Genomic DNA, 27,018 nt, shown 5'->3' on the forward strand with positions numbered 1-27,018 from the left:
TCAGACACGATCGCATCTTGAAGCCGGAAGTCTATGGAGAGCGGGGCAGACTGAAGCCCTTTGCGCTCTAGGGCGAGTAGGTCAAAAAACTCCAACTCCCATCATGCCCGTCAGGAATAGCGCATGCGCACTCCGAAAAGAGGGACGGAAATGCGTGCGTCTCCCACAAACCTGCCCCTCCCCTCCGGACGCCATTTTGCCGCCGAGTTTCCCCCGCCGCACGGCCGGGCCTTTTTTTCTTAAAGGAGAAGCGGCAATGTTTTTTTTAAATCTAAACTAAGTCTCCCTCGCGCTTCAAACTCCGGAGCGAAAAAGGAGAGAGGAACTTGGGAAGGTATCGGCTCTGCTTTATTTTTTGTTCTTATTTCGCTCTTGCAAACTGAGCGGGATCTATCAGCCCGGTCCATGCTGGAGGGTGGGCGGCGACGGTAGCCGAGGGGGGACTTTCTTAGTTTTATCTTTGCTAGGCGAAGGTGCCCCTGCAGCAAGGGCTCCCACAGCGGTGCGCCTTCGAACTACGGAGGGTTTTGACGCGGACGGGCGCGCGCTCTCGCGGGGAAAGGGCTGTTAAACGGCTGCGTGAGCGCGCTTTGGAACTGCCAGGATTTCCTTACCGCGCGTGCGCAGACTCGCGCACGAAGGGACACTCCGCGCCGCTGATTGGCCCGCGCCGTTTGCGACTCTGATTGGTCGGCTTGGGCATCGAAGCGGGTTAAGAGGTGTGTGTGTGTCTGTGTGTTCCATCTCCTCCCCTGATTGGCCTCCGGGAGCTGGGTGGGCGGGACCTTGAGAGCTGCCCGAACTCTGAACCGGGTTTTGATTGGCTGGAGAGCCACGCGCGCGGGGAGGCTGTGCTGCCGCTGCCCTTATCGCGCGGGCAGAGCGCCACTGACAGGAGACGCCGACGCCGCTTCGCCAGCTGCTCTGATGCCGGGGGCCTCGGAGAAGGCGCAGAGCCACGAGGAAGAGCCGCAGCAGGAGCCACTCCAGCAGCCCTCTCCTTCGCCGCCGCCGCCGCCGGAAGAGAAGGGAGACGACAAGGAGCGGGCTCTGCCTCTCCCCGGCCGACGCCGGCCCCCGCCCAAGGCCCAGCCCCAGGAGGACTCCGGCAGCAGCAGCAGCAGGGTCCTCCGAGGCGGACGCGAGCGCGGAAGGGCTGCTGCTGCCGCTGCCGCCGCCGCCGCCTCCCGCCGAAGGAAGGCCGAGTATCCCCGGCGACGTTGCTGCCGCCGCAGACAAAGCCAGGAGCCCGAGGAGACCCCGACCGGTCCCGAAGCGGAACCCCCGCCGCCGCCAGCCGCCAAGAAGGGGACCCCGCGTGGCACGTGAGTAGCCCTTGCCCCTTCTGCCATGCAGGAACCCTCCTTCAAAGCACCCCCTGTGACAGGTGGCCCTCCAGCCTCTGCGTAAAGACCTCCGAGGAAGGAGTGTCTTCCACCGTCGGACAGCCCTGACTCTCAGGAAGTCCCTCCTAATGTTGGGGAGGAATCTCTTCCTGCAGCTTGCATCCCTTGGGTCCTAGTCTCTGGAGCAGCAGGAAACAAGCCCCCTCCCTCCCTCCACATGAAGCCTCTGCTGCTGCCCTGCTGGAGGAAACCGGAGGCTCATTAGACTTCACCTGGGCTGCCTCCGCCCTGCAGAAAGAGCCCAGGTTGGCAGGGCCTTAACTGCCATGGCCCAGTCCCATGGCATTATTATTACTACTGTTACTATTCAGCTTTACTTATATAGCGCTCTACACAAACAGTTCAGAATAGATAAGACAAACCTGCCTGTGGCACACGGTCTATTAAAAAATCAAATACAATACATATTAGCATTCAGACAGTAAAATGTAGCAGATAGCAAATTAAAACTGGCCCCAGGTCACAGTCACACAAGGCCAGCAGCATTGCCTTGAACTCAGTCTTGAGGCTGGCGGAAGAGGGGCCAGCTCTTGTTCTTGGCAAGACTTGTTTGGAGGGGGTTTGTCTTTGCCTCCTTCTCAAGGCAAGAGAGTGTGAGGAGCCCAGGGCCACCCAGGGGGTTTCCATGGCTGAGCAGAGCCATCATTCAGTGCTCAAGACGTACACCACTCTGTTTTCTTGTACAATCAGGCATCCTTTTCAATATTTCAAATTTTGGAGTGATGCTTCTCCAGGAAGTATGTATGGATGCCAGCAATTGTATGGGGCACAGTCAGAATTCAATACTGACCATCATCCTGACTACTCCAAGCCTAGTAGTTACATTGAAACAATTTAAATTAGTGTTTGTGAGACACAGTCACCATCTACTTCAAAAGGGAAATAACTACTAATACTTTTCTCTTGGAAGCCCTTGATTTTTTTTTGTTTAGGTATTTATATCCCGCCCTTCAGCCCTAATGGCTCTCAGGGCGGCTTACAATATTATATTTTACCAACACTTGTAGTCAAACAGTTCTGCAAGATAGCTTCTGCAATAGTAGCTGGCCCAAGTAGAGCTTTATGGCTGAGTGGGTATGTGGCTCTTTCTAGCCCTGATCTAGCATTTTAATCACTACATAACGCTTGACTGTTCTTGTGACTAAACTTGTGAAAGAGAAATCAGCACCATAGAATCATAAAGTTGGAAGAGACCTCACAGGCCACCCAGCCCAACCCTATTCTGCCATGCAGGAAATCTCAATCAGAGCACCTCCAACAGATGGCAATCCAGCCTCTGTTTAAAGACCTCCAAGGAAGGAGACTCCACTGCTCTCAAGGGAGTGTGTTCCACTGTCAAAAAGCTCTCACTGTGAGGCGGTTCCTCCTAATGTTTAGGTGGAATCTCTTTTCCTGTAGTTGACAAAGCTGTTATAGTGCTTAGAATGATCCTTATCTTTATTCTTAAGGCTGCACGGACAATCACGCTTTTTCTTCAACTTTTATTTCAGATATCTGGATAAAGCTGCAGTCAAAGGTAAGATCTGAATGCTGTTCATAAAAAATATTGGCAAGTATTGGTAGACTAAAATAAATGCCCAGAAGTCTAACCAATTAGGGACCAACCCCATGTGCCTCAACAAAACTTTGGCCCCGTACAAACCGGCAGTTTGCGGCACCCGGGCAGCGGACAAGGGTTCTCAGACATGTGGATGTGTGCAGCAGACTAGGGTTCGGTGTCCACACGGCCGAGAACCCTAGTCCACTGCCCGGGTGCCATGATAGCGCACACCCGTTTACATGGGGCACACCATGATGATGCAAATGACGCTGGCCGGAAGGGACGTTGTCATGGTGCGCGGGCATATAGCGTGGATAGTTGCTGTGACGTGTGGTTGCCACTATGTTCGGTTGCCAAGGCAATGATCCGGCACCCATCTATTGAGCCCCCTAGATAATGATGAGTGCTGCTTGTTCCCAGTATTTGGTAACAGAAAAGTAGTGCTTAGGGAACAATGATGTCAGTGTTAGTTATCATGTGTAATAACTGTGATGTGAATTTGTTTTGTCCTTTGAAAAGTTGAATAAATGCTTATGGCTATCAAAGCAGTTCATGGCAGTGGATTCCATGTGTTTGTGTGAAGTACTTCCTCCTTGCAATCCTGAAATGACTGTCAGCTTCATGGGATTCCAGATGTATTCTGTTATCTTATTTGTAAATTACATTTTAAAATTTAACTTAGTTGCCACCTTTATTTTACCTTTTTTTAAAAAACAGTGGGTAGTTCAGATATAATCTCTAGCACCTTCAGTTAAAATTGGTGGTAAATACCTCAGTTGTCTGTATTACAGTTTTAATCTTTTAAATAGTTCCCTGAATTTGTTTTATTCAGCAGTTCTGCATGGATGTATTTAAAGATGAGCTCCTTTAAAAATATCTGTCTGTTCTTGCATTGGTAAAACTGTGAAGAACTACTTTAAGAATAATCAAGTGGATAATTTCAAACTGGAGTGTTTAAAGCAAAGCTTAATAATATTGCTGTGCTGTTTTAATGTAGGCGTTGTTGTTGTTGTGTTCCTTCAAATCATTTATGACTTATGGTGACCCTAAGATGAACCTATCATAGGGTTTTCTTGGTAAGCTTCTTTAGAGGGTGTTTGCCATTGCCACCCTCTGAGGCTGAGAGTGTGTGGCTTGCACAAGCTAACTCATGGCCCGGATAGGATTTGAATCCTGGTCTTCAGAGTCAAAGTTTAATTCTCAAACCGCTACATGGCTCTTACCACCAGCTTTCCTTCTACCTTCAACTACCTGGCTTTACTTAAAAACAACATTGGCTTAAGTCTGATTCTTAGTCTAAACTAGAATAGATCCACTGAATCAGTGGAATTTATGTAAGTACAGTTGCCCCTCCGTTTTTTGCAAACTTCAAATCTCTGTCCCTTGCCCAGTCATGGGTGGCAAAGGGAGTGAGACAAAATGGGGTGTGCACTTGTGGCGTGCGCTGCCATTCAAACCAGTGGGGCTTGAATACCGTTGATTTTCCATTTTCACTGAGGGTGTGTGTGTGTGTGTCCAGAATGGATTCCCTGCAAAAACAGAGGGACTATTTACAGTTTGCCCTCCCTATCCACAGGAGTGGGGGTCCTGCAACCAAACCCCAGTGGATACCAATGGTTTACCATTGGATAATTGAGTCAACTGTTCTACTTTAATTGGGACTAGAAATTGGATTTAGACCTTGGTTGCACTTAAAACCTCTCATTTTTTTCCAGTTTGTAGAGAGTTAACATCAGACAATCTCTGATATTATTCTTTCATAAAATTTCAGTTGTGTATAAATACACATGCTGCTTATATCAATAAAGCATGTAAACCACCGAATTCATTTTCTTCAAAATTTGATCTTAGTGCTATTCACAAATCCATTTCAGGTTGTTCTGGATTACCCAGTATTTAGGACAAAATTATAGGGAAAAAGTAAGAATATATTAAGAGATTCAGATAAAGAGATACAGTTGACCCTCCATATCTGTGGATTCCTTATCAACAGATTCAATCATCCACAGCTTGAAAATATTTTAAAAATATATAATTTCCAAAAAGCAAACCTTAATTTTGCCATTTTATGCTGCTGTTGCAAGACTTCAATTCATGGTGACCCTAAGGTGATCCTATCATGCCATTTTACTGTCACATTGTACTTAATGGGACTTGAGCATCCATGGATTTTGGTAGCCACGGAGGGTCTTGGAAGTCAGAACCAAATACAGCAGATATCAAGGGCCCACTGTAATATAAATAGAAACATGAAGGTTTGTTTAAGCCTTCTTTTTCTATTCTGGAACTGCTAGAGTTGAAATAAGGTGAAACAAAAACTGTTGTGTATTAGTTAAAACATATTGCAGGTTGGCTATCCAAATCAACATTTGTTCATTCTTTTTTTCTCAAACACTGTATGCAGGGTCATGATTTAGTTTGGTAAGACGGGAAGGGCCTGGCTTTTCAGTTGAGTTATTAAGCATTTCTAGAGAGAATATGGAAATCTGTTGAAGGTATTTTCGAAGAGTATTTGATTTTAATACTCTTATTTAAGAGTAATGAGTGAATGTTCAGATGAGGTAAAGAAATGATCATTGGAATAGAAAAAGTTTGAGTTTCCATCACTTTCAACAGGCCTATCCAGTTTATTTTTAAAGTAGTGTTTTTAAAGTATTAATTGATGGATTTTAATATGTATTTGTTTTATATCCTGGTTTAACTGATGTTATATATTGTGTTCCCCACCTTGATCCATAGGGAAAAGTGGGTGAGAACTAAATGTTATTTATAAGGAGAAGTTATGTAGCTTATTTTTTTTTTAAAAAAACACACAATTTTAAAACTTAAAACATACATATATATTATGGCTGTTAATAGTGTTAAGCAGTCTGTAATAATTTAATTAAAACAACTTTGGCCATTTAGCAGAGTTGTGAGATTTATCAGGACTTTGGGTTCCCTGATTATATTTTAATGGAGGAGCAACTCCCAACTTGTTGCTCTTTGTGGCTTACATAACCTGGGCTGATTTGTGGACACAATGGATAGGTCTGTCTTCTGGGAGAAGAATAACGTGCTCCTTGGGCCATTCCAGTTGAATTATTTTGGAAGCACAGAGAGAATTCCCTCCTTGATTGAAGTGTTCCATTGTATGTATTTATATTACAGATCCCAAAGAAGAGACAGAAGAGGAAGATATCTCCAGTATTATTACTACTGGAACCCCAGTTAGTTCAGCCAGGCCCAGTCGGGGCTGGCGTAGCAACAGGGCAACTGCTGCTATTCGTCAGTGTGATGCAGAAAATTCACGGAGCTCTAGATCCAAGACTGGGTCACTACAACTTATCTGCAAGTCAGAACCAAACACAGACCAGCTAGAATTTGGTATGGCTGCTTTCAGTCACTGAAAAAATAAAAATGTTGATATTCTCAGTAGGAGATGTAAAGCTTATAATTTCTAAGAGAGAGCGCTTAACGCCAATCACGCTTATGCTCTTGTCTGTCATTACATATGTACATCAGCTACAGTGCTATATACTGTAGTTCCAATAGTTAAAATGCGAACTGTTCATTGGGGCAGCACACATCTTGCTTTATTGTTATAGATGCTGTTTAAGTAATTTCCATGTTAGTTTACATCATGTGAAACTGGGCATAGCTTTTAACTATGTAAGCAGACTGTTTAAGATTAGCATGTTATATTGTTTTTATATTTCATTGTACTAGTACATTGTAAGCTCTAAAAATCAAGCTGATCTGTTACTAAAGATTATTTTCTTTTTTAGAAATCACAGAAGAGCATTCTTCTCCAGCTGGAATAAGGTAAATGGATCTGATTGTAATATTCTTCCCTACCGATATGGTACTTGAAGAAGCCCTTATTTTAACAAAATAACTTTCAATCTGAAATATTGCTCCAAAATAACTGTGTAACAAATATCTGCTAGATCAGGGTTCCCAACCTGTGCTCTGAGCAGCCCTTAGGGCTCGGCATACACTTCCCAGGTGCTCTGTGGCTGCTCCAGGAAAATGAAAGGAATGAAATTAAAGGCTATACAGTGAATGAAATGAATGAAATTTTATTTCTAGACCGCTATTCCTTGTAGATCACAGCGGTTTACAAAAACACCATCAAAACCAATACATAGCCCAACAATACAAAAAACCACCCATACAATTTAAAAACAATACAAGGAAGGGCTTGTCTGCTTCAGGCAGGCAGTTGGAGCCAGCCTGTCCCTCTCCCCCCAAGATGGTGACTGAAGGGAGGGCTTGTCTGCTTCAGGCAGGCAGTTGGAGCTCGCCTGCCTCTCTTCCCCCCAAGATGGTGGCTCAGTGCGCTCGCGCCATCCAGTGGCACACTATATGTGGCTTCCAACTTACGCAGAAGCTGTGCAACAATTAAAGAAATGGCGCCTGTGCTGCCGCAAGCGCACGCCCCATTGTTTACAGTGGGGTGTGAGCATACATGGATTTCCCCCTACAGATCCCCACGTAAGGAAAGGGCCTGCTGTATTCTTATATAAACTCCTAAACACTATTACCTTGTAAGATATAGGGTAGACCTCTTAGGGGCTCTGCCATAGAAATAAGGGCTCTGTGAGTCAAAAAGGTTGGGAACCCCTATGCTAGAGCATTTAGTTGATACATTGTATGGAATGAATCAAAGGTTAGATTTTTTCAGTGCACAGGACAATGATCGAGGTGGCCCCCCGATCATTTGCCACCACCAAAGATAATCATTCATACTTACTTCATACTTTGCATGAGTTGTATGTTACTTCAGAAATTTACTGACAGTGATATGATTTTATATAGAGTTTGGTGATTAGTCTTCTTTAATGTCAGAAGTTGCTATTTGATTCATTATTATTATTATTATTATTATTATTATTTATATAGCGCTGTAGATTTGCACAGCATTGTACATAAATATATAACAGTAAACCTGCCTATGGCGTACAATCTAAGAAATAATAGGATAATACATATAAAATGAATTATTTGGTTCATCTGGCCAGTTTTATGCCCTAAGCCAAATTCTGTTTGTTTTGCTTATGGTAAAAATCTTTCTCAAAGGGGGAGATTTAGGATTGATTTGATTGCATTAGTGGTGGTAACAGCCTGTAGTAGTTTCAGTCATGGGGTCTTCATTCATTGCTGTTGCTGCCATTCCTCTGATATAATTGACTCACACCCCCCCTTCTGCTCCAAAGCTTCCAATGTATTTAATTGTCTTTTGGCTTGATGTCCTTTGAATTTAGAAAATGAAAGTAGAAAAAAAGACATTAGGTTAATGGTGGTTAAGACAACAAAGAAAAGGGTTTGAAATCAGGGGTGAGCAACATCTGGGGAGTGGTTTCTCTCTTCCAGAAACCACTCCTTTTTAAAGAAATGTTCTTTAAATCAGATAGGAGACTATCATTTTAAAGGGATGTTACTGTTTGTCAGTAATTCTTTTTAAAATTTGGAAATGACTTTAAAAGAAACACTTCCTGTTTTATTTAAAGGGCATTTTCTGACTGTTGCTGAATGTTGGTGATGTAGTTTAAGAGAGGAGTAAATTGTCACAAAAACAACAGTGGGTGATGTGTGTCACCTACAGGCTGTATTTTGGTTTGGATGCTATTTATGTCTTAAATAATGATATTTTGAATTCTTTCTGATGTGCAGATCCTTAGTAATTGAACAAATAGTATGTCCTCTCTGTTACATATTCTGAAGAGATTGTTCTGTGGTGAGACTGCATCTTCCCATAATAGTGCCTTTTGTTTAGTTTGTGTAATAATCTGTGTAAGCAACAGAAGAAGAGTCCAATTTCTATACTGTGTGTTTCTTTGTCCGGGAATCCATTGATGTATGAATAATTTCTCTGCCTCTCCCTGCTCCTCCAGTGATGAAGAAGAAATGCTAATTAGTGAAGAAGAGGTTCCCTTCAGAGATGATCCCAGAGATGAAACCTATAAACCTCATTTAGACAGGTGCTCGCACTTTTATTTTCCAGGGTCAGAGAGATTATATGATGTCATTTTGATCTTTTATGGCTAGTAGAATGTCACATTGTTATAATTCAAAATAAATACAGTGGTACCCCCCACATTTGCTGAGGTTAGGGGTGAAGGACCCCCGTGAATATGGAAAAACCACAAATTAAAAAAAAACTATTCTTTTTACCTGAGAGAACACTTTTCTAGGCATCTCCATGTCCTCCAATGCAACTCCATGGTCAACATCTGCCATATGTTGATCACAGAATCATACTGGAGGACCTACAAATGCCTAGACAGATGTTTTCTCTAGGAACATCTAGGTTCTCCAGCACAACTCTATGGTCAACATCTAGCAGAGCTGCGCTGGAGGATTTAGAGATTCCTAGAGAGAACATATTAATCAAAACCACAAATAATCAAAGCCGCAAAAGTCAAAGCCGCAAATATGAAGGGCCAACTGTACTCCCTATATTAAATTTTGTATCAGTCAACCCTGGTGGCGCAGTGGTTAAATGCTGGTACTGCAGCCACTCACTCACAAAACCACAAGGTTGTGACTTCATTCCTAGCCAGGGGCTCAGGGTCGACTCAGCCTTGCATCCTTCCGAGGTCACTAAAATGAATACCCAGCTTGTTGGGGGTAATTAGCTTACAGTTGTAAACTGCTTAGAAACTGCTTGGTGCAGTATGAAGTGGTATATAAATGAAGCTGCTATTGCTGCTAAATTTTCTCTATCAACTGGACTGACTTTAAAAAAACGAAATCCAAGCAAGTGTGTATTTTTTAATTATAGGAGTGGGAAATATCAGAAGGTTGAATATCTCAGAATCCATGATGAAGAATTGTCTAAAAGCGTGAGGATAAAATTAAACCACAGGATGCATCTAGAGAGGAAAGATTTCGCTAAAAATTTAAACATATGATGTCTTTATTTATAGGGAAGCTCCAAAGCAAAGGAAAAAAACTGGGAAGGGAAAGGAAGAAAAGGAAAAACAGAAAGAAATTAAAGTGGAAGTAGAGGTCAAAGAAGAAAGTGAATTTCGGGAAGATGAGGAGCCACCTAGGAAGTGAGTATGGTTCTGTAGCTTTCTGAAAATTCACGTTATACTCAGTGCAGCCAAGGCTTCAGATGAAACTGAAGTCCATGCAAGTGATTTATACCGAATCTGAAGTCAAAGGAATTCTTATTCCTACATCACCTTCTGTTAGGTTGGTCTCTACATTTTTAGTTCTGACAGTCTCTGACCTTGAACTGCAACATAAACACATTACTGAGTGGAATAAACTAATTTGTGTAACACTTAACTTTGCTCAAGCAGTTGTTATTTCCAGGTGAAATTCAGTTGATGCAGCTTGGCTGCACTTCGATAAGTGTTGAGAAAGATGTGTTAGAACAACAACAATGCTATTTTTGGTTACACAAATTATTGCTTGCCCAGTAGTAAGGATCAATTTTGATTATAAATATTTTGAGTTTTGAATTCCACTTTTTTTTCTGAATTTGAAGATCCTTTGGCTTCCAAACATTTATAGGAAATTACCCACAGGTATGTTTTAACATGTTGGTTTTCACAGAGGAGTCCTAGAAACCTCTGAAGATCCTTTCATATTTGGACATTAGATCCTATAGCTAAGTGAAGTGTACGCAGATATGCTTAACAATTTTTTTAGGTTTTGGAGGAGTACTTATTCTTCAGTTCCAATCTATCCCTGCAACAGATACTGTTTGCCAGGATAGCAGGAGAACAATAAACATAGCTGTCTCAGAACTACATTTTTAGGTAGAAATAACAATATAGTTTGACTGCTTTTGAGTTTTTAAGAGCAGTATTTAGAAACTTCAGTTACATGAGAATTGCACAGTAAGTAGAGTAATAAAGCAGGTGAAGTATAAATATATCACAGCCAGTCATTTCAATGGAATGTATTTCTGTAGAATCAAGCACAGCTGAATTAGATGTTGAATGTCATACTGTGCACATTTCTCTTTCCATAACTTGTTCAAAGAGTTCTTTCTATCATCTTCTAATGAAGAGCTTAATTTTCCAAGTATAGATCATTGTGTAGCCAAAATGGATTTGTTTACTCTCAAGTGAGGGGACATGGATTTATATTTCTGGAAAGGTCTTTAAGAAAGAAAAGTGATATGGGGTTTCCAGAAAATGTAAAACTGACATATTCCAGAAAAATAATCTTTGACTTACAGTTGCTAAACATAACTTTTAAAATGTTCTAACAGCTCACAGGTATTGAACAGAAATATTTGATTAGGAAAAAGTAACATACACTTAAAGAAATTTAAAAATAACATAAAAACTTTAAATAGAAATTATGTTAATGGAATGCTGTACAGTACATTTTTACAACAGTGTGTGATGGCTTTATATTTTCTGGTTAATTTTAATGGGGAAAGGAAAACTGATACCCTCATTTTACCATGACCAGAGAACTGTTTCTGATGTACTGCTTTTCAACTCATCTGCTTCCCCTTGAGGGCATTGGACTATTTCCAGTTTCACTGTGAATGCCTGTGAACTCACCTGTGCTGCTGTAGAAATACTTGATATTTTATTGGCATCCATTTATTGTTGCTAATGAATTTAATCACTGGAAAATTTGATTAAAAATAGTGACTGAAGGATAAATATATGAGATTGTTCTAGCACATCTTGCTGCACATCTCATTTATACTTTGTAAATTGTTATAATCCTTTGAAGGAAGAACAAGTGCAGAAGCAAGTTTTGTGTTCTGGTTTATTATGAATTGCCGTGGCAATAAAGTTGTTCTGTGTACAGTTATTGAGACTGAATCGCCACATGTAGTACTTGGGAATGTGTGTGTGAGCCTGAACAGGGAAATATCTCCCCATATCAGCCTGCCCAGACCCTAAGATCATCAGGAGAGGCTCTTCTCTCAGTCGCACCATTGTCACATGGTTGGTAGGGACATGGGATAGTGCCCTTTGGGTGGCTGCCCCTAGAGTCTGGAATTCTCTTCTGAGGATGGCCAGAATTACCTCCTCCTTGTCTTTTTGTTGGCAGGCAAAACTCTTTTTTATTTTGACAGTCTTTTTAAAAGAACAGGCTAAAGGATGCTGGATTGTTTTAACTCAGTTGTTTTTCAAAAATCTTTTTGTATTTTGTTTATTAAGTATAGTTCTGAACTGTTTTGATCCTACAATTAATTTAATTCTATTTTAATGTTAACTTATTGTAAGTTTTTAGTCATGTTCCTTTTTAATTGCACACCGCCTTGAGCCCCATTTTGGGAGAAAGGTGGAATGATGATGATGAGTAAATTGCTCCAATAGAATCACATGTTTGACGTAAAAATATGTCAGTCTTGTCACCTTTGACAGCAGTAATCACATTTGAGCATGTTGGGATGAAGACAGATTATCCTTCTCATTGCCAGTAGCTTTTCTGAGTCATAATTAATTTACATTGCCGGACACATTTCATTATTGGTCATAACCACTTTATACAAAAAATTCCTAATACCTGTGTACTTAGCACCAGATACATTAGGGATGGGAATTATGTGCCCCATCTGGCCCCATAATATTTTTAGTCTTTTTTGCTTCCGAGTCAGTTACTTAACCTTGAGACCTTATCAAGTGGCAGATTATACATTTAGATATATGACTTTTCGTTATGATTTACAACTGAAAATGGTATGATCTAGTCTGCTACAGGGGTGAAAATCTGGCCTGTGGAAACTGTGCATGTGGCACCCCAACCACATCTTGAACTTCAGTTTCCATGGCCCTTACATAGACACATCCAGGTTACATGCACTCACTTGCCTCTTCTTTATCAGTGATGAAGTCACCCCTTTTCAGAGAATCTCACAGAACAAAGGCAGTGGTTCCACTGCATGCTAAGTTTTTGTAGGGAGTAAAGAAGAGCCACCACTGCCCTTCCTCCTGGAATTTCTCTGAAGAATAGATGTGTGTTTCCTTTCCCAGAGGGCTACAGTATGGTATGTCAGCCATGGCAAGGCATTGCCTGCATCATTTGCAAAATGTCCTTAAAAGATTCCACTGCATCCCTCCATGGAGAATTTGGAGAAGAAGAAAAAAGACATTCATCTTCTTTAGGTTTTTGCAATATTGGTTAATAATTTTCTCTCCTTTTCAAAAGAAGTGAGAACTTGTCCTCAGGTAAATCAAGCCAGATTCTGTAAACATGGAAGGTATTATTCCTTAATGTTCCTGGGTAGGATCCTGTACTTCCAGAATTTATCGCAGAGCTCTCTCCACCTTTGCTTGGAAGTTGGTTGTGTTGAAGTAAATTATGTATGGGTCAGAATTTTTACAGATCTGCACAGAAGTACATTTATTGAGTTAGATAGAATTGTTGCTCCTAGTCTGAGACTATTTAGTCTAGGTTTTTTTCCTCTTAATCATCATGCCACCTTGCATATATTTGTTTGCTTTAACACATGCAAATGTACTCTGGTGTTCTTCAGCTTTTTATCTTGTTCTCCTGTTCATATCCTAGGAGAGGAAGGAGAAGAAAAGATGACAAGAGCCCACGACTTCCAAAAAGGAGGTGAGTTGCTTTTGTCTTTCTTGCTTAAATGATACAATACAAAGTGGCTACTGAATAGTGGTTATTTAAAGATACTGTTTAGAAAGATCCCTCCACTGTTTTAAGCTTGTCAGCTGTAAAATGGGAGAAAGTGCCTTTTTATTGTAGATGATAGTATGACATGGTTGTAGGCATAGTTTCTCTGCTGTTGACTGCACAGAGTAATAATGGTGCTGCTGTTTGATAAGACTGAATAACTACAGTGTATCTGTGTTATAATCTTGCTATGAGGAACCTAACACATCTTCAGCTCCTCCTTTTTAAATATAGCCTGTTTTAGAGATTAAAATAAAGTTCACATTCTTTATGTGCTATTTCTACACTTCATTTGTATCTGAGTTCCCCAACTGAGGTGGTGTGCTCAGTAAAGGTGAGTCAAAATGTCAAAATAGAGTCTACTCTTTTAGTAGTTTTTATGGTTAAAAACAAAGGATCAGTTATATTGAATAAAAGAAACATAACCCAAGTGACTTAGACCATCTGTTGAGTGTTCTCTTAAAAGCAATAATGTCATCTTCTGTGCATTGCTGATTTTCACGTAATTGATGTTCCAGAAAGTTGCTTCTGGGTTTGAATGACAAATTATTTCTTTAAAACTCCTGCCCCAAAGGAGCAGTACTGGAGTTGTGTTGGACTGCAGTGGATTTTAGAAAATTTATTGACTCTTGATAATTGGACTTTGACATACTTCTTAAACATTATTTAAATGTATTTGGACATGGGTATTGACAAATTAGGATGCCTTCTTATACAGCACACTACTTGTAATAGACAAAACACATCCTCATTAGCCTATCGGTTAGAAAAGTGTAATGCATTTGACGTGTTAGCATACCCTTTACTCTATCTCTTCCCTCTTCTGTTTCTTTGTTTCTTAGGAAGAAGCCCCCAATACAGTATGTACGCTGTGAGATGGAAGGATGCGGCACAGTTCTTGCACACCCTCGCTATCTACAGGTGAGATTAATAGCAGTAATCAGTTGGTGTATATTTGTATAGTTTCTCTAGGAGATTAAATAAGTTGTCTGCTTTGTCCACTATAAATCAACTGAGGGGCAAAATGGACGGCCCCAATAGAGTGGCTTGCCGTCATCCCTCTGAGCGCCAGATTGGGCTGCAGCAACTGCATACTGTGGCCCCAATCTGGCGTTTTCCATCCCCAAAAGGAGTGGCAAAATGCCACTCCTTTTGGGCACAGAAAAGGCACTGTGGTGGCACTTTTCGGCACTCCTTTTGGTGTGTGGCACCAAAGGAACGCCGTAACACTGCCTGCCATGTGGTCAGGCAGACGGCATGACGGTAGCTTGGGGGTAGAGTCAGGGAATGCAGCCACCACGCCCCCCAGTCCACCCTGATGCTGGCCCTTTTGGCCAGTCTGTTTAGCCTCTGAGATAAGCAGTACAGTACCTCTGTGACATACACTAACTGTAAGAATGTCAAGTACTACTTCTTTGTCTCTTACTAAAGCCTACTTTCTGTTTTCCCTTCCCTAACTCTGTACTCAAGATTTTGTGCCTCTTTCCCACTTAACACTTATCCGCCCTGATTTCTTCTCCTTTTCCACATTTCCACCTCTCTTTTTAGCACTCCTCCTTCTTTCGGCGCTGACACATTTGAATTGGCTATCCTATTATCCTCATCTAACCCCATGTCTGCTTGAGCCTGTCTTTTCTAGTTGTTCTTTCTCCTGCCGTTACCCACCATCTACCCTACATGACCAGTGCTTGTAGTGTTGCACTCTCTTTCTGTTTAGCACCCATACATGCTACTGTTTCCATTCACTTGACTCATTCCTCCCTTTCTTCTGTCACCCAGTTTTTTCCTTCCCTTTATCGCTATGCTACTGGACTATGCTTTGGGACTGTGTGCTGTCTCAATGTTCTCTCCTCACACTCTGTTTTTGACCTCCTCTGATTATGGCCTTTAGCCTAGTACTCCACTGAAAATGCCTGCACAAAACACACTGATGGTCTTCTCATTGTCAGATCCAAAGGTCTGCTTAGGCTTTGTTCTCTTGATTCTTCTTCTTCCTTTGATGCAGTGCCTTTTTCTAAATGAATTTATGCTGGGAGTAGAGCAGTGCTGCTGAGGGCACAGGACACAGCAAAAGTAAAGTATGGAGGACCAGATGTAATTCTTATCAGTGCTCACCAGGCATGGAAAGCATAGCTCTGCTTGGGAATAAAGCAGAGCTCAATTTTTGCCTGTCTTATTAAGTGTAAAAGCAGTAGCCTTTCAGGCTGCAAAGTAGAGTTTCTGTTCTGTGAAAAGCCTTCCCAGGCTTAACAGCTTCTTTTCTCTAGCCAATATTGAAGATAAGAGCTAAAAACATTAGCAGGCTCCTTCTGTGCTGATGATGGTTGGTCAGATTCTCTCCACATATCTTCTCAAATGATTGCCTCACTGGAGGAGCTGATTGTTATTTATTCTTAGTGTTATTTCTTCCTAGGTTAGCTTTTATACTGAGGGAGATGATTTTCTGTACAGTTGTTAGCTTAGCCCTACTTGCTTTCTGGGGTACCCTACTCTGTGTTATGTTACAGTTAAGTCTGCCATGGTTAGTCTTAAAGGTGCTACAAGATCCCTTTGCATAATGGTAGCATTTTGACAGTGTAATTTTACAAGACACCTGTAAACCCCCAGGCAGTTGCACATAGTGAACATAATCATGCAAGTCTGCTTACTGTGTGTATGGGGGGGGGGAGGACAGGAGCTAGATTGCAGAAGCAAGTTGGGTGATTTAACCCAGCCACTTCTCCACTATAAAATGTACATTTCCAAATAGCTTTTCACTTGGGCCACTTGGAGGATGTGTAATTTTGAGAGGAAAATAGATTAATTGGCCCCACCCAGTTGGTTTTCTGGTCCAACTGTTGCTCTCTTCCTGAAGTTGTTGGGTTTTTTTTAAAGGCTCTTGGGAACCGTTACATATCTATAACCTCTTTGCAGGCTTTCAGAAGCTTTGTTGTTTAAGAGTGGCAATGTTTGAGCTCTGGTTGAAATTATTTTTATTTCAATTAATATTATGTGCCTTTGCAAAAAACACACAAAAAAAACCCAAAACAATTCTGAGTGAAAGCATAAATACTTATAAACTTCATTAAGATCCCTCTGCCTTTGTGTCTTTTCAGTCATCCAGGAGACCACAGACTGTGCAATCAGTGTTTCTTTTCTTAAATTTTAAACTATAAGAAGTTACTAATACTGTAATGGTTTTTACATATTCTACTGTTGACGCAAATATGTTTAAACTGGAGCACTGAGACTGGATACTAGACTGAGGGTTAACAGCCTTTTTTTTCTGTTAGTATATTTATAATCTGTCAACTTTAATTTTTTTTGGTTTTCAGCATCACATCAAATATCAGCATTTATTGAAAAAGAAATATGTGTGTCCTCATCCTTCATGTGGGCGACTGTTCCGGCTCCAGAAGCAGCTTTTGCGTCATGCCAAACACCACACAGGTAATATGGTTGTAGGGCAAAACCACCAACCCCACCCATTTAAAAAATAAGTAAATCAGGCAATCTACTCCCAGACCTGCACATTCTTAAACCACTTCAGCCAAAAAAATTAAAGACTGATTGAAATCAAAACCAGATGTAATACCACATCAGCCATGCCTGTTAAAAGGGTGATAATTGGCCCATGCGCCCTATGTATCTGCTCACCCATAGCATAGGGCTTCATGTAGAATTCAAGAGTGATGTTTGATACTGTTTAAAGCAGAAGCATCGTACACTCACAAGTGAACAAAAATAATTCATTAAATATTTACAGGTAATCCGAAAGAAAGAGAAGCCTCAATGAATGAGGCTACTTTTAAGCCTCTTTGTGTCCCAATTGTGGGGGAGAAATGGGGTATAAGTAAATACAAAAATATAATGATAGCTTTTTAAAATTTTATATTGATAAAATATTCAATTTATCAGTATTGTTACATTTCAAATAAATTGTTCATTATAAATTACCATCCATTAATGGAAAACCTCCATAATGACAGATGAAGTTCGTTGAGCAGTTCAGCACAGAAGAGAAGCAAGTAAAAGGTGACAGAAATAGTCAGAACCCTGAATACAACTGTTCAACGATTTGTGTACTGGGACAAGAAAAACTACTATAATAAATAAATATTGAGAAATAGAAAGCAATAGCAAAAAGGGAAGAACAGGAGACCTCTTTCAAAGAGAAATTTAAACCAAGAGTGGGGTTGCTCTTTTACCAGCAAGGAGAAACACGTTGCATGACCAAGAAGTAATAAAAGGAAGATGGGAACAATACACAGAAGAATGATATAGAAGAAATGAAAATATGACAGATTAAGTTGAGAGAAAACCATATGAGCGCAAACCTCTAATTTTAAAAAGTGAAGTGGAAATTGTACTTGAAAAACACAAGTAACGAGGAACAGATGGCCTACCAGTAGAGCTGCTTCAATCCACAGAGACAGAATTTACTCTAGTTCTAACCAAAATGTGTCAACAAATATGAAAACAAAAAATAGCCCACAGCCTCCCAATATACATTTCCAATCCCCAAGAAAGGCAGCACTGGGATTGCATTAACAACAGGACCTATGTAAGCAAAGGGATGATCAAAATTCCACAACAAAGACACTTACTCTGTGTAAGTGTATGTATGTGTGTGGAGTGAGAAATGTCAGATGTTTAAGCTGGGTCCAGCAGAGAAAAAGGTACTAAGCATCATATTGCAAATATACGTTAAATAATGGAGTGCACTAAAGATTTTCATAAGAAAATAAGTCTGTGTTTTATATATTATAGCAAAGCCTTTGATGGTGTAAATCATGAAAAATTATGGATCACTCTGAAGGCAATGTCGTAGTCTGTACTGTTAGGACAGAATACAGAAACATTGAATGATTTCCAATGGCAAGGGGGTCAGGCAAGGCTGCATTTTATCATCCTGTCTGTTTAATTTGTATGCCAGAAATATCATATTCCAAGCAGACCTAAACTCGGAGGAAGAATGCTTAAAAATTGGAGAAAGAACTTCAACAACTTAAGATATGAAGATGACACAATACTACTACCAGAAGTAATCTGGTAGCAATCACTGAAGAAAGTCAGGGACAAAAGTGCAGAGGCAGGTTTACAGTTGAACATTAAAAAAAAAACAAAAATAGCAGCCATAGACAATCTACATAACTTTAAAGTAGACAGTGAAGACACTGAAATATTTCAAGATTTTCCGTACCTTGGCTCAGTCATTAATCAGAATGGAGATTGTAGTCAAGAAATGAGAAAAAGACTAGAACTTTGAAGGGCTGCTGTGAAGGGACTAGACAAGAACCTGAAGTGTCAAGAAAGATCATTGAATGCTAAAGTTAGGATTGTCCATGCCATTGGATTTCTCATTTATATGTATGGTTATGAAAGCTGAACAGTGAAGAGAGCTGATAGGAAGAAAATTATCTAATCTGAGATGAGATGCTGGAGAAGAGTACTGTGGATACCATGGACAGCTAAAAAGACAAATAAATGGGTGCTAGAGCAAATCCAACCTGAATTCTGACTAGAAGCCAAGATTAAACTGAGGCTGTTGTACTTTGGCCATTAAGATGGATCTCTTCCGGCTGGCATTCCCACCAGAGCCAACATGAGCAACATATCCATCTTTCCTCCTATTTTCGGCTATATAAGATGTGAATCCCAACTCTGGTTTGGCTATTGTTTTTTATGCTATAACATATTATATTGCATTATTGTGTTATGAGATTAATTTTATTGGAATTTTAGTGTTGTAAACATTTGTATGCTCTGTATTTATTATCTGTTGTGATCCCGCCTCAATCCGTAGGGAGTGGCGGGAAATAGAAATAAATAATTGTTGTTGTTGTTGTGTGAAGACATGATTCGTACCAGAGAAGACAAAAATAATGCTTAGTGTAGTAGGCAATAGGAAAAGAGGAGGACCACATTCCAGATAAATAGACTAAATCAATGAAGCAACAGCCATGAGTCTGCAAGACCTGAGCAGGACAGGTGATGATCGGGTAGCTTGGACGTCTCTCATTACTTGACTTGATGGCAGCCAACAACAAACAAAAACAGTTTTCAGGGCTTAAAAAGCAATATACAGTCAGCCCTCCATTTTCGTAGGGTATCCATTGTGGACACATACATACTCTGCAGAAACAGAAACTTGCAGATATTCAAGCCCCATAGGCTGCAGGTGTGCACCTCATTTTAACCCCTTCCATTTGCTCCTCGCGAATAAGCGAGGGTCGCGGATCTGAAGTCTGCGTAAACAGAGGGGCAACTATGACTTTAGAATTTAATTTTGCCGAGATGAGGCAAGGAAAACTACTTGAAAGCTCTACAACTCTGCACTCTTTGTTTATTTGTTTTCTCTGCAGAGTAGAGAGGCAAACTGACATATTTAAACAAATTTAGTAACACTTCAGTAATGCTTTAGTAATACTGTAGTAATACTGCTTTCCAGACTTACTTTGCATTTTGTTTCTTCAAGGCTCCAGTGCAGTTGGAGGGTTGGGATCACAGTCTGAACTAGCTGTGTAAATACTTGCACAATGTATCATCCCACAAATTTTTTAGTACAAGTGAACATCCACACTGCTTAAATATACAAATTTTAATGCATCTGAGGAAATAGACTGAAGTCTACAAAAACTCATGCTGACAATTTCTTTCTTTCAGTTAGTCTCAAAGGTGCTACAACATCTCTCCACATTTAATGAACTGAAATATCTTTTTCCATGGTGGCTTGTTTTTCATGTACTTCAATACATTCAATTGAACATTTCAGATCTAGTAGATGTTGGCATCCTTCCATATAGAAAGAAATAAAATGGATGTTAACAGGTTTGTAGTACACATAATAAAGGATCTAAAATTTGTCTTTCTGCTACACTGAGTGCAACCTTGAATTAAAATGGATTTAATTGGCATTGATGCCACTTGATGTACACAAGATAACCCAACACTGAAGGTGAAAAAACAATGTCTTATTATTATGGGATTTCTTCTTTTGGCCTTCTTAATCTGTGATTTATTATCTTCATATTATAAGCCTTACACTGTAGGAGACCATTACAATGGAATAATACAGCTCTCCAGATGTTACCCCAGACTAGTTCAGAGCTGAGAAAGTAAAATCTGTGGAAGCTAATGTTACCAGCTTCCTTTTTTCAGCTCGTCTCAAAGGTGCTACAAGATCCCTTTGCATATCTCTGACGTGCCAAGGATTTACCATCTTCTGTTCTGCCAGAAATACTTGCTTTCTTCTACCTCTGTCTTTTCTTCATGGTGCATATTGGTTGTACATATCTTGATTTTGGTGTAACCTGAACCCTCTAGAATTGGCAAGTGGTGAAGTTTCTGAGAGCCAGCATGTGCGTAGTGTTTTGATTGTTGGACTAGGACTCTAGGGAACCACGATTAAAATCCTTGCTCAGTTATGGAAACCCACTTGATAACCTTGAGCAAATCATGCTCAACCTTAGAGGAAGATATTGGCAAATCCCTTCTAAATAAATCTTGCTAAGAAAACCCTGTGATAGGGTCACCATAAGACACACAACAACAACAAAGCTTCTGTAGGAACATGTGCAAGTGTGCACATATTTCTGTCTTTAATATATGTAGTACACATCTTGTAAATGAATAATGTATGTAATGGCCCTCCTAACAATTTCAAATGGACAATGTGTAGCACTCTTAATGCTTATGATTTAACACAATTTATTTATGATGGAACGTTTTTAGTGAGTTTTGCATAATCATTTCTCTTTAGTGCGGTATTGCAGAAGGAAAGTTAGAATGTGTTAAGTGAATGGTTTGAGAGTAAGGATAGGAGTGTTGGTACTTGACAAGCTTCTACATGCTTTAATATTTAAAACTGAGAAATAGTTACCTGTGCCTACCTCATTCCTTTAAAACGTTTGCTTATTAGTGTTGTGAATAGTAGCATGGCCATTTTGAATTGTGTGCTTGTGGATTTGACTTAGGAGCAAAATCTTGACTGTAAATTACTTTGTGGTGCTTTACAGATCAAAGAGATTACATCTGTGAATATTGTGCCCGTGCTTTCAAGAGTTCCCACAATCTAGCAGTTCATCGAATGATCCACACAGGCGAGAAGCCATTACAGTGAGTAGTGTTTTTTTTCTTTCTGCTATTTTTCCTCAGGAAGTCCGACAATGTATTTTTATGACAAGGCTTGCAAAATCAGGAATCAGCAAATGCACATGAGAAACCATCCAGGGTCAGGGGTTTCCCCAGCAGATAAGGACCACTAATTAAGCAAATGCTAATTCTCTTTACATATCATCCCACCCTGAGGCCATGCTATCAACAACAGAACAATACACAGATTAACAATACACAGATTAACATGGGTTAAAAAGTAGTCTTATACGCCAGAAAATACAGTAATTTGGTCTGTTTTTTGACCAGTGTGAAGTATTGGCTTTTGCTACAATTGAGCATGATATCTTTCTGGACAAGCTCTATGGGCTAGTTATAGGAGGCACTGTGTTACAATAGCTCAACTCCTATTTGCAATGCTGGCTCTAGAAAGTAACAAGGGGAGATTTTTGTTCAGTTCCATGGCTACGTAGCTATGGTGCCACAGGGTTCCATACTATCCCACATGCTGTATACAGAGCTGGTGAGTGGGGTGCATTCAGTATGTTAATGGTATTTATCACTTACAGTATTTCCCTTTGTTATTACAGTCTGTTGAGGCTGTATTCGGGGGAGGGGCATAAATTTGGACCTTTAATGGGTGAGGCCAGTAAATTGAAACTTAATCCCAGTTAGTGTAAGGCTTTGTGATTGGTGATTCCTTAATCTGGGAACTGGGTAGGCAGCTTGCCCTGAATGTATTTGCATTTTCTCCAAACAACTAAATGTGTAGTTTGGGTGTACTTTTGGATCCATCCCTGCCATTGGAAGTCAGCTGGACATAGCAGTTCATGCATGGATTCTCCTCTGTGTGTTACAGGTTGGAATAATAATAATAATAATAATAATAATAGGATTTATTTATATGCCACATAAACTATGTGAGGAAATGAGGGAGTTAATTTTCTGCTGTGGTACCCAAACTGTGGCATGCCTCCCCTTGGAGGTCTGATTGATTTCAACATTAGCTTTATTCCAGCACCAATTTTAAAATGGCTTTTTATCAAAGCTTATGGGGTCTAAATATTTTTGATAGATGTTGTACAGGTGCCTGGTTTCTAGCTTGTTCCAAACTGTCTGATGTGTTTTCAGACTTTATTCTTACTTTGAATTGTTTTAAATTGTTCTAAATTTACGTTATTTGTACACTGTGTTGAGATTTTGCAATATAAGATGTGATATAAAAATTTAAATATTATTTATTATAATATGTATACTATCTTTCTCTCTTTCACCCACCCCACTGTTCTTTAGATGTGAGATCTGTGGATTCACATGCCGGCAGAAAGCCTCATTGAATTGGCACATGAAAAAGCATGATGCAGATACCTTTTACCAGTTTTCTTGCAATATCTGTGGAAAGAAGTTCGAGAAAAAGGACAGTGTAGTAGCACATAAGGCCAAGAGTCATCCAGAAGTTCTTATTGCTGAAGCACTGGCAGCCAATGCAGGTGCCCTCATCACCAGCACTGATATCTTGGGTACCAGTCCAGAATCTATTGTCCAGCCCACTGATAACCAGGGCCTTCCTCTTCTTCCAGATCCCCTTGGAAACAGCACTCCTGGAGAGTGTCTACTGCTGGACCCTGATGGGATGCCTAAGGCATATTGTAGTGGGAGTGACCGGGTCAATCTAATGGCTGATGGCAAGATTTTTGTTGACAGTGCTAGTGGGGAGAATGCAGAAGGGCTCGTCATGAACACAGAAATCCTTGGGGCTACCACTGAAGTTCTAATTGAAGATTCGGATTCTGCAGGACCTTAGTGGGAAAGGAGCACATGCCTTTTAGGACAACATGAACTTGTATTTAAAAAAAATTAATTGGGGAAAACTTACTCAACATAGATGAAAACTAAACTACTAGTCAAATAACTAAAGGGCCTGCTACCCCTCTCCCCCCTCCCATGGATCACTACACATTCTTTCACAGTTCCCTTCTTGAAGAGGAATGTTGCCTTTACGCAGACTGACAAAGCAAAAGAATTCTTGCAATGCAGTGGAGGGAAGCAGCCAGAGCTTCTCCCTCTCCCTACTCTCCCAAAGTAAGCAGACTTTTTGCTTCTTGACCATGCTGCAAGATTAAAGGTGTTTGTACTCTGGACCAGTATCTTTCTCAGCACCTTTCTTTGCTCCCCCAGTTATATCATCCTGTTCTATGCATTACAGAATTCTGACCCTTGCAGGCTCTTTTGTTTCCCTCTAGGGCTTTGGAATATAGCTTGGCACTTTAGAACCCCTCAGCAGGATGAGCTGTAAAACAGCATATATTCTCCCTCCCTCCCTTTCCCCTTGCATCCTTCCCTCTGCTTCTATAAGGAAAGGGAGGGAATACTGGCACTCTGGTGCTCACTTTTTCAAAGAGGAGTGCCATTCTTTTGTACAGTTGCTCTGGCTTCAAAGGTTCTGTGTGGGAGAGGCAGAGAGAATGGGTGCTAGGCTTGTAAAAGAAAACTTGCACTTTGAACATGTCTTGTTTTTAAGTTGTGGTAACAAATATTTTTATTTATTTGATTTTTTAAAAGTCTGTTTTAGTTGCTGTCCAGGAAGGATTTTATTCCACGTCTGAATCTCTTTAGCAAACTACACTAGGAACTGCCCCTCGCCCAAAGTGAAGGAAATGCTCATAGAGCAGTATAGATCTTACAGAGGTACCTGCTTGCTTTAGTATTTGATGTTTGCTGGAAAAGACTTTCTTTGTGGAGGTGTGAGAATTGCTTTAAAGATTTGACCTTTAGTCATTCATCCCCAACTTCCCTAATGTTTTCCTTGTGTATATTGTTTTCTTAGCTTTGTGTTTCTCTCTAACTTTGATGAATAAGCAGCAAACTTTGCCTTGAGGAAGTTATATTAACTCTAAACAGCATGATAGCTGATACTCTTAATATTTTCTGCCTTTTAAACCCTTTGGTTCTGCCCTTGAAAACACATTTAGAAGCAAAACTGGCATCAGGTAGCAGCAACTCCAGATCTCCTCAGTCATGCATCTGATGTAGGCACATACAATCTTGTTTCTGTGAAATTTCATGGCTTGAATGTCTCCAGAAAGTGAAAGATGCCTAGCACGTGAGGTAGAACATAATAAAGCACTGTGACTTTTCAAAGATTTACTTAAGTCACAATTTGTTTGAGCATTTGACTGTGTCGTAATAGCTTGTGGTGTCACAATATCCCAGTTATGATAGTCTTTTCTCATAGGGACTTCTCTTGGGTCTAAACATAATCAGTTTTGTTTCTGGTTGGGTTTGGTTTTTTTGCCACCCTATAAGCAATGCTTATACTTAAAGACAAGTGTGTTTTAGTTTAGAACTCTACCTCATATACCTCTGAACCCTGCAGTGTATTATAAGCTAGCATTAATTTTGCATTTTCCATCCTTTACAGTTTCAGTTGTCTGAAAATGAGTCCAAAAGCACTTCCTTTACTTAGCTGGAGGGTAACTATCAACAGGGTGTAATAGGGCACAGTCTCTGGAGGCCACTAGAGATTTTAATTCACACCACACCTTCTATTTCTGCCAACCTAGTTGGAGGTTTGTCAGCAACCAGCCAGGCTACAGTATGTAACTGGTGTGTCATCTGCATCTTAAGGGCCATTTGTGCTACAGGTCCTCTGATTAAGGTTGACACCTGAAAAGTACTTGCAGTTCAAGCTTGTTTTGTGTGCTACCGAAGTGAGTATACTATCTCAACTATGCTACATTTCACTTCTAAGAACAGATGATAATAGACATTCTGTTTTACCTCTCTAGGGACTTTTAATCTTTTAGGGAAAAGGCTGTAGCTGTCAGTGTACTTGAAGTCCTTTTCTAGCTTGAATTACTGTCAGCCTCTTGTCTGCCTTTCTTGGACAGCTCTGTTAGTCTGTTTTTTTTTTTTCACTCCCTACTGGGGTATGTCTGTCTGCAGTTTTGTTTCAAGTAACATTGTTTTGTGTTTAACTGGGTCAGCCCTTGCACTCTTGGTTGAATAATTTCTGGTTTTAGATTACTGAACTGAAACCATTGGTCTTGACATAAAAGTATTCTTGCTGCTTCCCTTTAATGTCTCTCCCACCACACGCATGCAGTTTTGCTTCAATTAGTTACTGTAGTAGCTGCAATAAACTATATTTTTAATAGGAAGATTTTTTTCCCATGGGAAGGAAGCATGGTGCTGGGAGCTTGAAGCTATAGATTATCCATCCCACTGTAATATGGGATAGTTTACAGTAATTAATCTGATATGGGCCCACTCCAGATGCATTCTATAATCTGGTCCTATTTTAAACTCACTGGCTCTATATGTTTTGGAACCTCTTCCTGATAATCTACGGGATGATTTGAATCCCTTCCCTCTTTCTTTCAAAAGCTGACACAAACTTCTTTCCTGGTCAGATGAATACAGATTCTTTTTTCAGAATTTTCTCTGAACATTAATAGAATAGGACAGATGAGAGGAAGCTCAGGAGTTTTTCAAGGAGTCTGCTTAGTGTGTGAGAAATGTTCTGTCTACTTCAAATAGTTTCTGAACAATGGCACAATGCTGAAGCCTTGGCAGGGGCAGGGAGAGGAGGGGTTGAACTGTAACTCCGTGGAGAAGTTTTCCAGGGCGAGAGTGGAGAGCTGGGGGAAAACTGCACTAGCATTGTGAATCCTACCAGAGAGGGGGCAGGATTTGCAATACTTAGCAGAACTACCTGAAGTAGTAGCCACTGGGTGGCAACAGAGCTGTGTTGCATTGTGGCACACCCCTATTTTTTAGTGTTAAGCGAAAGGATGGTTTAGCTGACAAGTCTTTGATTGCTTAAAAGCCTTGTTGCATATAAAGTTTTCCACAAAGTGATGGTGGAGATTGGGGGGGGGGGGGGGGGGGGGCAGTGATCCATGTTGATAAAAGGTTGTGTATAAAAAAGTCAATAAAACATTAAAAAGGGATACTGTTTTTCATCTCTTGTCTTAAAGCTGGGTAAGCCATAACCAAAATAAATACTTAAATGGGGAAAATAATCTTTTGTGCTTTATTGTATGTTGTTTGGAATGTGCAAATGTAAGGGTGGCTGCTTCCCATGTACTTACAGTAGTCTGTAAAGTAAGTCTATGCCACTAGTGAGTCAGCTGAAGCATCCTGTGTAGTGGGAGCAAAACAGCATCCTTGTCAGCATCCCAATACAATCATGAAGGAACTGTGCCTGTCAGATGGTGGGAAGACATGTATTTATGAATTTATATAACCCATGAAACACTGCATCATAACACTGGTACTTTAACAGTAAGCTCACAACAAAAGTATGCCTTATAGTTAGGAGTATGACAATTGCCTAATGGGAAATGAGTCAGTATATTGAAGAAGAGTGGGTTA

General features: G+C 40.4%; 1 protein-coding gene across 2 annotated transcripts; it reads left to right on the forward strand.

The window, feature by feature from the left end:
* Positions 1 to 185: 185 nt before the first annotated feature.
* ZFP91 (ZFP91 zinc finger protein, atypical E3 ubiquitin ligase) lies at positions 186 to 27,018 on the forward strand. Of its 2 annotated transcripts, XM_042441730.1 has the most exons (11): positions 186 to 1,325; positions 2,897 to 2,922; positions 6,097 to 6,312; positions 6,714 to 6,750; positions 8,823 to 8,909; positions 9,858 to 9,986; positions 13,423 to 13,473; positions 14,391 to 14,469; positions 16,863 to 16,977; positions 21,546 to 21,645; positions 22,936 to 27,017. In XM_042441730.1, the coding sequence occupies exons 1-11, from the start codon at positions 928 to 930 to the stop codon at positions 23,444 to 23,446; spliced, it is 1,749 nt and encodes a 582-aa protein (XP_042297664.1). In that variant the 5' UTR covers positions 186 to 927; the 3' UTR covers positions 23,447 to 27,017. The 2 variants fall into 2 exon arrangements, with proteins under 2 accessions (XP_042297664.1, XP_042297673.1); XM_042441739.1 differs by lacking the exon at positions 8,823 to 8,909 and having other exon boundaries at positions 22,936 to 27,018.

This window comes from Sceloporus undulatus, chromosome 1 (assembly GCF_019175285.1).
Source record: "Sceloporus undulatus isolate JIND9_A2432 ecotype Alabama chromosome 1, SceUnd_v1.1, whole genome shotgun sequence".
Lineage (NCBI taxonomy): Eukaryota > Metazoa > Chordata > Lepidosauria > Squamata > Phrynosomatidae > Sceloporus > Sceloporus undulatus.